The following is a 12209-nucleotide window of genomic DNA, read 5'->3' as shown; positions in this document are numbered from 1 at the left end:
CTCGTGGAGGCTGAATTTACCGACCGTAGTGCCAAAGATACCTTCTTTGCCCACCCTGGCGTTAAAGTCGCCAAGCACGATTTGGACATCGTGGCTGGGGGTAGCTCTCATAAGTGCGCTCCAAACACTCATAAAAGGCATCTTGGTGACATCGTCCTTCTCTTCCGTCAAGGCGTGGGCGCAAATCAGCTATATGTTTAAGAACCTCGATTTGATGCGGATGCGGAATGATAGTACTCGGCGACGGAGTCTTTCTCCCACCACGAATCCCACACCAAACTTGCGCTCCTTTATATGGCCACTGTAGTAAATGCCACAAGGACCTACTCCTCTCTGTCTTTGTCCCGTCCATCGCATTTCTTGGACGGCGGGGATGTCAGCCTTTATTTTTACGAGGACATCAACCAGCTGGGCAACGGCACCTTCCCAATTAATGGACCGGACATTCCAGGTGCATGCCCTCAATTCATAGTCCTTATTTCTCTTGCCATGGTCGACATCAAAAGTAGGGTTTCTCATCCGAGGCTGTTGTTGCTTTTTCACGTAGCGGGTCCCAACCCAGCGCACAACCCTATGCAGGGGATGTTTCGCCTTCAAGCGGATGTTCTTAGGATACTTCAGAGGATACTTGGTCAAAGACCGGAAGTCGTGTGCTGCTTGAGTCATATGTAAAATATTCCTTTCTGGCTACTCCCATGTGAATGGCGATCACAGAACTTTCCTCAATTGAGTGAACTTCTACACATGACTCCATCCTCCCTTTACATATCAACTAAAATATCAAAACAAAAAAAAAAGGCGTTAACTTCGGTTGCATCGAAACTTTAATACTCTTACGCAAAAGGGGAAAGATTCCATGCAAGAACTATTATCCGTTGGAATTTATAATAACATCGCCCAATTGGGGTTAAAATGTGTTGTTGTTGTTGTTAAAATGTGTCATTTTCATCGGTGCTCATTTCGCTTCTTTCCAACTTAGCAAATTTCTTTACAAAGGTTGATTTCTCTGGTGCAGTATTTTTCCCCAAAAAGAAATGCTTTATGAAAACACATACTGCCTTTGATCCATCGTAACACAAGTTGAAAAACGCTATATCTCATTTACTAATAGTTCCTCAGTTGCTACATTTCTATACGTACCTTTTAAAGGTATAAGCTGACTATAAATCACATAGATGGTATGATAGTATCAACTATGTATGTACGGCCTTGGCCAAAAGTATTAGGCACCCCACTAATTACTGAATTTTTTTTTTAACAAGTGAAATAATGAAGTTTTATTAGTAAAATAGTGAAAATACAATGAATTAGTGATAATAACATTAATATTTAGTAGGTCCACCCTTCGATTTAATAACGGCAGCAATTCTCTTAGGCATGCTGCGTACAAGCTTTGCACATTAGTTCGTACTTATAGCGTGCCACTCGTTAATTAAGGCATTCTTTAAGGTAGTTTTTGATGTTACACTGTGTTCCTTAATCTTCCGTTTTAAAATAGCCCACATGTGCTCAATGGTATTAAGATCTGGAGACTGCATCGCAGTCGCTGATTTGTGACAAGGAACATTGTCTTGTTGAAATTGAACCCCGTCTAAATTAGTATCGCCGAAAATGCGCGTTAACGAAGGCAGTAAAACAGCTTCTAATACATTTATGTACTTTTGACTATTCATGCGACCGTCGCAAACGAACATTTCGCCGACACCATCAGCAGCCATGCAGCCCCAGATTATAATACTGCCTCCTCCATGCTTAACAGTGGGTACCACGAAATCTGGATGATATTCTTCCCCAACTCGTCGCCTCACGAACGTCGCACCAGGTGTTCCAAATATCTATAGAAAAGAAAAATAATGTTTTCATAAGATTTGTATTATGTCTTCAAAATTGCTTAGGGTAAGAAGCTATGGCTGTTAATTCTTTAAGACGATCTAAACTAAGCAAACGATTTTTCCTATTCATTTCTGAGAGCCACGGCTTCTTTCGGGCTTTACATCCTTTTAAACCTGCTTCCAGAAGTCTTCTTCTAGCTGTTCGAGCACTAACTAACTCTCATCCGAAAGGACAGCTGCAAGGGCAGAAGAAGATTTTTAGCGATCCTTGAGAGACTCGCTTATAAGTATTCAGTCTTCTCGTTTACTGCTTAGACGTTTTCTTCCACTTTTTGATTTATTATTGTCGGATTTCGTCTCCACAAATCGTCTGATAGCACATTGGACCACGCACAGCGAACATCCCACCAAATAGGCAATCTCAACCTGGGACTTACCTTCTTCACTTAAAACTTGAACTATCATCGTAACTAATTTCACTTTTTTTAGGCATTTCGGTAAATATGAACTGTTTTTGTAAGATTGGTAACTTTTCACTAAATGTAATTTACACTTTCACTTTCAAATTTTAAATGCGAAAATATTTTATGAATTTCTTAAAAATGACCATTTTTAGTTTTAGCTTACCCAGAGTGCTATGACTTTTAATATTACACAATTTATTCGTTTAATCAAGAGTTAAACACTCATGTAAGGCATTTACAAAAAGAAGTGCTAACTTTGATCGCCACATTTGAGAATACTTGTATTTTAATGGGGTGCCTAATACTTTTGGCGAAGGCTGTATATAAAGTGTTCTCAAGTATTTAAAAAACACAAATAAGTAAAACTCTGATAATATTAAACAATTTCACTGTAATAAAACATTTTTATACTCTTGCCACCAATTGCTAGGGAGTAGTTTTGTTCACATAATGGTTGTACGTATCACCTAAAAAAAAAATGGAAATAGGGTTATGTATATATAAATGATCAGGGTGACGCGAAAAGTTGAAATCCGGTTGACTCTCTGACTGTCCGTCCGTCCGTGCAAGCTATAACTTGAGTAAAAATTGAGATATCTCGACGAAACTTGGTATGCATTTTTGCTTTTAAGTGGGCATGACGCGCCCTCTAGTAAGTTTAATGTACATATCTCCTAAACCACTTAAGCTACAACAACCAAATTTACTGAGTACAAATTTTATAAGAACTTCTACCAACAGTGTGAAAATGGGTGGAATCGGAGGATAACCCCGCTCACTCCCCATATAACGGCAATGTTAAAAAGTACTAAAGGTGGAATAAATCAATAACTAAATACAACAGAGACATTAAATTTTACTTCCGATATGCAATGAGATATCTTTATGGAAGCCGGTGTGATTGATGGTCGTGGCACCGCCCACTTTTTGGTGAAATCCCATATCTCTGGACCCGTCACACTGATTTCTACTAAGCTTAGTACGTAGCATTCTTTTGCCATTTTTGTATCCCACTGAAATGAATGAAATCGGACAACAACCACGTCTACTTCCCATATAGCACAATTATAAAATTCAATTGATTTGTTCAGTTTCCAGTACATAAATCAAAGAAGCAATTAATATTGGAATAAAACCTTGCGCGAATAATGTCTTTAGTGGGTACCAACTTATGACTAAAAATTATTCAAATCCAATAAAAATATAAGACCTTTAGTACCGAATATTTAGACCCCTATATATAGTTAACTTTAGATCGAAAATGTCGGTCAATGAGTGATATATACAAATATGGTCAAAATAATATGTACATTGCTTTAGGCTGCAGTTATGATTGAATTTTGAATGTTTGGTGAAGTACGCGAATGCAACCACAGGTTGACTTTATTGAATTCGATATCGTAATACCTTTTATAGTAAAAAGAAAATATTGAATCCCCCCTTTTTTGGTGCGCGTGCAATTGATTGTTGATGCTCATGTTTCTAAGTGGTCAGAATAATAAGTAAATTGCTAATTATTTTAAGATTTTCAGCAAATCAGACGATTTGTTTTAATGGTTTGCTCTTTCTGTTGTATAACTCCATGTTTAAAACGCATTTAAAACGAAAAAATTGTATAGATGGATAGAAAAAAAAATTGCGGTGCGGAGGAAAAGGAAATCGTCATAAACCTCTGAAATGAAGTCCAAGGACTTAGGAATATCGCTAAAACATTAGGCCGTTCATTGTATTACGTTCAGAATGGCCCAAAGTTTAGAAATAATGTTGAAACTCGCCGTCGATCAAAAAAGAGGACAAACTTATCGTGACTCTTGATAAAAAGGATCCATTTATATCTTCAACAGGATAATATCAGCCAATATTCTTAGCGTTTCATTGTTTGTGCGCGTTCCTCCACAGTCTGCGATAGTCTTCGTAATGCCACATCATTTGAATTACGCGTTCCCCGACCTATATTTGCTCGTCTACCTCGCGGCAGTTTTCATTCACATACAAGAGAATACAGTTTTATGTTTTGCCTTATTTACAAAAACAATAACACTTACCTTAAAGTACATGTATCTTATGGACAAAAGTCACCGGCAATGCATTCCTTATATTTTAGTAACAATAGAATACAAATAAAAATAATTTGGGCACCTTAGCTTCTACAACAACCAATTTCATGCAATATGGTAACTTTAAAAATGATCTGTCACAATAAAGTACAACTATTTTTGTGAGAAAGCTTTAAAACGTTGCGAATAAATAAGAAATGAGTCAAAAAAGAAAAGAAACGACCGTTTCAAAAAACTTCCGGAAATATGTGAAGTAGTTCAACGGCCCCATACCACAATTACTGGTCCGTTCCCACGACAGTCGGGTCTACGAAAACCGGAACGGACCCAGATTTTTGTCCGGCCAAGGACTGTCCACTCGGCAGAATTCTGCCGCTACAAAAACAACAACAACAATTACTGGTATTATAAATCGGTTCAAAAATGACCCAGGTTGTGAGTATCAAACGAGAAGTGGAAGACCACTTGCGTTATCAGATCGGGACAAACGGGAGGTAGTGAAGATAATAAAAATAAATCCCAAAAAACCATCATCGAAGATAGATGATACTCTGAAGGAAGACGTTGGTATGGTTGTTTATCCTCGGACTGTTCGTAGAGCGCTAAATAGTACTGGGTACAATGCACGAGTTTGTCGCAAAAACCCAATGATAAGTAAGATGAACCAAAGAAACCGACTTTTATTCGCAAAAAAAAGGTAAAGAAGCCGACAGACTTTCGGGAGAAAGTAATATTCTCTGTTGAAAGCAAATTTTCTCTATACAAGTCAGATGGGCGAAGCATTGTCAGAAAAAAATATTTACCCAACAGTAAAACACGGGGGTGTTTTCAGCATCTGGATTTAGAGAGCTTGTGTTTATTGATGAAATAATGGACAAAACACTTTATTTGAATATTCTTAAAGAAAGTTTAAAAACAGTGCTCAAAAACTTGGAATAGAGAACGGCTACCACTTTCAGCATCACAACGACCCCAACCATACAGCAGAATTTGTTCGATTATGGGTATTGTACAACACTCCTCACACTTTGAAAACTTCACCTCAATCCTCCGATCTCAATCCGATCGAACATTTATGGGACCACTTGAATAGAAGAGTTCGATAACACAATGTTTTATTAAAAAATGGGCTAAAGCAAATACTTCTTGAAGAATGGATGAAAATTAATTCAGATGTTACGAAAAAATTAGTTCATTCAATGCAGAAACGTTTACAAGAAGTTATTAAAAATAACGGTAACATACAATGTACTTAAAATATATTTTCTTCGCCTATAATAAATATATGCATTATAATTTTTGAATTTATAATTTTGTACAATAAGTAAAGTTAAAAAAAATGTTATATACATATATAAAAAATATAATATAAATATATGCAATATATTTCGCAGATTCAGTTGAGCATACGAATTTTTGTATTTTTAATATTTTGTCGGCATGACCACTTTTAACCTAAAAAAAAATTCCCTGAAAAATTGATCTCTACAAAAGTGCCCACTGCGACAAAGTCGAAAACACACCGACGAGGTAGTACAGGCCTCTTAACCTGATTTTTCCACGAGCTACAGAAAAAATGTTCGTGACAAACTTGTATTAAATTTTGCTTGCTACAAAAAAGGTCCGAGGTCATTAATCTATCATTAATACCTCTCGAGATCGCTTTTTAAGTGAGCCTTTATAGAATTTTCATAGATGGTATGTAATAAAAAAGCTCTGAAAATTCTTTATAGCCTTAATTAAAAAGGTGAACGGTAGATATATGGGAGTTTGGAAGCAATTTAGTGAATTGTTAGTGTACACTCACACATATTCATTTAAATCTAAAAATTAAGTAGCTATATTTACTTATTTTTTTAGTTTATGGTAGTGTTTCTGGAAGGCTCTACGTAACTATGAAACTGAATGCCAGCAAAAAATAATCAAAATTTTCAGCTATGAACACACCATCAAAGACAGCAATCAAACTAAATACTAACGAAGCCAAAACGTCAGAGTCGTTCGAAATAATATCGCCATCTGTTGAGACGTCTTCTAGTACAGTAACACTTGAGTCCATTGCGGCACATATTTCTTCCAAATCCTCATCGCCATTCAATGTTTTAGGATTTAAGGATTCCTCAAGACTATCACCGCTATCTGAAGCAACCGTTACTAATTACGCTGGTGATTTAAAGACAAAAAGTTTAATAAAGTCTCCAACATCATCCGGAACAAGATCACCAATTGATAGTCCTTTACTTCCATTTTTAAATGATACATATCACCATAATAAGCAACAGATTCAACAAAGAGACATTGTTTTAAATAACCGTTGCGATAATATGCTATCATCATCGAGCAATAACAATCAGCAGACACCTCCAACTACTACTACAGGAGGAGTGCTACTTGTCAGCAATGCATCATCACCCACTAACAGTATTAAAAATATTAAATGTGAACCCTTTTCAACACTGTCGCCGCTTAATGGTAAGTTTATTTTGAAATAAACTTCATTATGTACATATATCGTTAGCTACATTATCTTTTTTAGTATTTTGTAATTGTATATTACCCATGCGCTGAACGAGTTCGAATTCCCACATACTTATGTAGTTTTGACCACAATTTAACATTATAGACCACAGTTTCTTTACGATACTTCTTAAATAAATTTTTTTTTATTTTTGCGTAAACGCATTAGACTCTCACAATTCTTTTTCGAGCTGCGTTGGCTTTATTTGCACCTCAGCGATTTCCCAAATAGACTCTTTTACTCCTTATATATTTTTCCATTTAAACAATTCCTTTGAATATTTTACCGTTGCCTTGGGAAATAATAAGTGTTAAATTTCGAGAAGATTCCACTTAAAAAAACTTTATTTTGATCGTTCAGTATAGTAATCCAATCCAAATTCCCTGAAAGTATCTTTATATAAAAAAGTTTTACATATAGTATATACGATTTTGATCGTTCAGTTTGTGTGGCAGCTGTCATGGTCCGATCCAGACAATTTCGACAAATGGGCAGCTTCTCGCGGAGAAACGGGCAAACTTTAAGATCCGATATGTCAAAACAATGTCGCAATTGAATTGGTGAGATTAGATCGAGGGATTTTTACAATTTTGTCTTAGATATTCAATACATTACTACTCCAAAATTCGTATTAACATTTGTACTTACTATAATAATAGTTGGTAGGATTCGATAATAGACAAAAAATTACGACAGACTCAATTGCTTGCAATAGGATATTCGGACGATAAGTACAATTTGGTAATCTGTAGTCGAACGACACCCATGGTTAATGTGTTTATGACACATGCAAAGTATGTTAATTAAAACCAATGATGCCTAAGTATAACACTCGAAGAACTTGGTATAAATTTTTCACTAGGAAATATTAAAAACACAAGGAATATTCTTGAAAAACTTTAAAAAATTTTGAACACGATCTGGCTAATTAATTAATGGTTTTCATTATTCTAGCACACTTTATGTTGAATATATCAGTCGCAGTGCGACTTATCTTAACAAAATTTCTTAGAAATACACGACTATACAAGTACTTTAGTAATGCCAAAAGTTAATGCAATCACTCAGACCTTCCTTTAAATACTTGTATAGATATACTGTATATTGGTTTCCCACTGGCTTTTCAGCTGATCTTAAACTACTTATCTTTCGCGAATTTTTTTTGTGATATTCTAATGAAATTAAGTGGACCAGTATTTATATATATTTTTCAGGAGGGTAGAATATGTTGTACTTTTTTCTGGTTAGAAAGCAGAATTCTGAGAAAAGAAGAAACTAACCTGAAAAAATGTAAGGTTTCTAAAAATCACCCCACTATTGTTCGAAATTACTTCAGGAATGTTTTCTACCGCTGCAACAACAAAATCTTCAAATTGATTTTTTTTGTATTGGGTTTTATCCACGGAATCTCTGCAATAGTGGAGAGCATTTGGCCTTCGAAGATCGCGCGTGATATGAAAAGCAAATATTTTTTTTCATTATAAATTTTACAGTGTTTTAATTTTCTATTTGCAGACAGCGTTAATAGTAAGAATATGTTAGACGAAACGCATAATAACAACAACTTAAATGGGGCTAGTGCTGCTGCAATAGATACTGCTGTTAAGCGCGATAGAGATTGTCCTACTATATCCACTACCACATCTACACCAATTATGCGTCAAAATTCCAATAGTACCATTAAGTCGGGTCCTAACACAGTGAATGCTTCCTCACCAAATAATGGTAGTGATCTTTCGAATAGTAGTAACATTTCATCAAATTTGTCACAAGCTAAAGAAAGTAATGCAGATATTCTTCATGATCTTAACAAACCAGAAAAATGTGATAATAAAAAGAAGTCAAACATGAATAATTTAGCTACTGTGAAAGAAGATGACACTGGTGCGTAATTATATTATAACAATTCGTTTCTTATTATTAGTAATATTAATAATTTTAGGTGTAAAGTCTTCTGTGGAAAAAAGTGTTCTTACGGGATCTTCAACGAAAAGTGTTCAGTGCAAAACAACGGCAATAAGCTCATTGTCTTCTGCAAAAGAAGAAACAATTGGTATGAATAATTTAATGAACGTAAAGAAAGAAGAGGGTATTGTTTCACCAGACATATCTCCGGCTGGTTTTGGTTCGATTGCCAACTTGTCTGGCAGTAACACAGTGGATGTCAGATCTTGCACACCAGGCAAACCAGGTAAAGATATATTATATCGATTCGAATATATATTTTTTTCTTTCCGAATTCTTGCATTGTGTTTTCTTGACATGTTTAGTAAAACAAGAAGATGTAGCCAACACGAAGACGGTTACTAATTCTAACAATAACAGCACGAATTCTAATAACCACGAAAAAATAGTTTCTATGTTGGGTTCTATGAATAATGGATCTAGCGGATGCGCAGAAGATTCAATTTCTGTATCTGATACTACTACCGCCCTTGTTAACACATCAACCGACTCTTGCGTTGGCGGATCACATCATTCGTCAGGAAATGTAATAAATAGTGGATCAATTTCAAATTGTATGGAGTATATGCAGCAACAAAATCATATATTTGTGTTTTCAACCCAATTGGCAAATAAGGGTGCTGAATCAGTTTTGAGTGGTCAGTTTCCAACAATAATAGCATACCATTGCACACAACCAGCAACAAAGGACTTTCTTGAAGATTTCTTTATAAAAAATCCTATGAAAATATCTAAATTGCAGCGCCAAAATTTGTGCAACATATCAGTAGGTTCCGGTCAACAATGGGTTGGAGGATGCAATGCACTACCAAAACTTACTCAAAAACCCAATGTCAATAAAATAAATTTTTCGACTATGGCCGGCAATTTGGAAAGCAAACTATCTCTTCGACAGTCCAATATTCCTAATTTTAATGACGTCTCGGAAAATTTAAATAGTAGTGAAAACGAATTAATGTGTTGGGAGCAGGGGAGAAATAATATGGAAGGAACATCTAACGACGGTCATACAGCTTTAAAAATTACAAATGGTGTCGATGGAGTCGTAGATGGCGGTTCCCATGCTGTTAATAAATCCCTTGCTGCCCCCGAAGGGGCGAGTGTGAATAACGATAATAGTACGCCTTCACTACAAGGAATTAAAGTACCCGATGAAAATTTAACACCACAACAACGTCAGCATCGCGAAGAACAGTTAGCCAAACTAAAGCAAATAGATAAATTTTTGTCTAACCCTCTTCAAGGAGCAGGTCAACTGGGAAAATTGAACTCAGATGGTGTACCAGCTAATCTTGCCGGCCTAATGCTGAATTTACCTAATACAGGTTCGGTTGGTATTGGACCACAAATAACTAATCAACTCAATCCTAACGTCCGACATATGGCGTCAAATGTAATGAATGCAAATACTCACAATATATGCAATCCCGAAAATATGCCAGCAACATTAGGTGATGGGAACATTGCTCCACCAGACATTCTCAGTACCCATGAGATAAATAATTTGACAAATAAATCAATGCACATGAACAATCAATCGAGTATGCAATGTGGACGTAATGGAATTGTTGGTATCGTCCCTTCTAGTGTTACTGTAAGCAATATCACCAGAAGTTCATTAACTTGTCACACCGGCGGAAATAATACGGTAAATAGTAACATCACTGGTGCTGGTGGACTTATGCCGAATTCACCTGAAATTATAAATAATTTTATTGGAGAAGGCAATTTAAATAGCAATTCTGTCAAAATAATTGGGCCAATTGGATTGGGTTCTCAGGAAATGGCTCAGGCAGGTATGGCACAGATGGAGTGGTCCAAATTACAACATCAGTTTTTTGAGGAACGTATTAAAGGTAACAAGGGACAGGGACAAAACGATGTCGGATGTATGCCAGCATCACTTTGTCGTTCAAATTCTGGAAGCATGCGACCAAATATAAGCGGATCAGGTGCACAAACTGTAACTGCAAGCAGCTGTCAAAGTATTCGTTCAACACAAGGCCCACCCCCACCATATCATCCTACACAGCGTTCGGCGTCGGTACCCATTGCAACACAGTCTCCAAATCCAGCTAGTCCTAATAACCCGACGTCAAATTTATCGTTACCGTCACCTCGAACAACAGGGGCATTAGGAATAACGGCAAACTCACCAAATATGGACGTGCATGTGCCTACTATGCCAACAACACTGGCAGTAACGGCAGCAACATCAACAGTCAGTACAGCAATATCAAATGCAAATGGTCAAAGTAAGAATAATTTCCCATCTGAAGGTTCGCCAACAAGCACTGGCACTAATAACAGTACTACAAATACAATTGGGAATAGAAATCGTAATAATCAAATGAGCCAATTCAATAGTAATCCCAGTACTCCATTATCACACTTATCACCTAAAGATCTTGATTCATTTCATACAAATGTACAAGCAGGTATATATAAACTATTTTGAATAAATATATATAGCTAATATTTTCATACGTTTTAACAGGTGATTTAAAAAATACGCGTCCCAGTCCACAAAGGTCACGGACTCCTTTGATAGGATCAAATAATGGTAATATTGCTGATGCTGGAAATATGGACGGTCGTTTCCTTTCAGCCAGCCCAGGCTTAAATTTTCCGCAACCTATGCCCACCGCGACAAGCTCTAATAGTGGTGTCAACAGCTATAAAGGACCGGGCCAAATTGAAGTATAATAAATTAACAATCGCCCCAAATTATTTATTTTAATTGATAACCTTGCATTTTAGCGCCAAAATTCAGCTCCAGTTCCTTCACAGTTCAATCGTCGCACCGACAACCTCCCTTTAAATCCTAATAGTAACCGGCCAACGCAGAATAAATTGAATCATACTTTTGATCCAATATCGTCATTAGCTCAGATGTCTCAGCAGCTCACAAGTTGCGTGCCACTAAATGCGGGGAATGGCGGAGGAGTCGGAAATATGGGCGTCATTGCAGTGAATGATGTAAACGTTCCGAATAATGTAAACCAAAATTTAGAAACCATGATGGCTTCAATAGATACGGGATTAGACCCCTGTAATGCTGGCCCATCTGGTAATATGGGAATGCCCCCCCATATGAGTGGTCCCGTACCGTTTATGTCTAATAACTGTCATATTAATTCTATGTTGGGTTCTATGGGACAACGTTTACTTAATCCAAAAATGTGCGGAAGTTTTAATTCAGCCAACGGTGGAATAGGACGGGACGGACCAAGTGGATTGCATGGAGTAATGCCCAATCATCGAATGATGAGTCGCATGCCCATGAATTTTAGTAATTTTAGTGCTTCATCCAATATACAAGTTAGGACCAGGACTCCGAATACCATACAGTATATGCCAATACGCGCTCAAA

The 12209-nt window shown here is 36.6% G+C and overlaps 1 protein-coding gene across 1 annotated transcript in view; it reads left to right on the top strand.

The window, feature by feature from the left end:
• The window catches only part of LOC108974822 (protein BCL9 homolog), a gene marked incomplete in the record, with an annotated part of 34906 nt that overhangs the window by 21903 nt on the left and 794 nt on the right, over positions 1-12209 (top strand). The window contains 6 exon segments of the mRNA XM_018942887.1: positions 6214-6825; positions 8387-8755; positions 8814-9062; positions 9142-11274; positions 11334-11536; positions 11597-12157. Of these exon segments, the coding sequence (XP_018798432.1) occupies positions 6291-6825; positions 8387-8755; positions 8814-9062; positions 9142-11274; positions 11334-11536; positions 11597-12157 (4050 nt within the window).

Source organism: Bactrocera latifrons, unplaced genomic scaffold, assembly GCF_001853355.1.
Source record: "Bactrocera latifrons isolate USDA-ARS-PBARC rearing strain unplaced genomic scaffold, ASM185335v1 scaffold_1128, whole genome shotgun sequence".
Classification (NCBI taxonomy): Eukaryota; Metazoa; Arthropoda; class Insecta; order Diptera; family Tephritidae; genus Bactrocera; species Bactrocera latifrons.
This window is presented reverse-complemented; position numbering and strand designations above follow the sequence as displayed.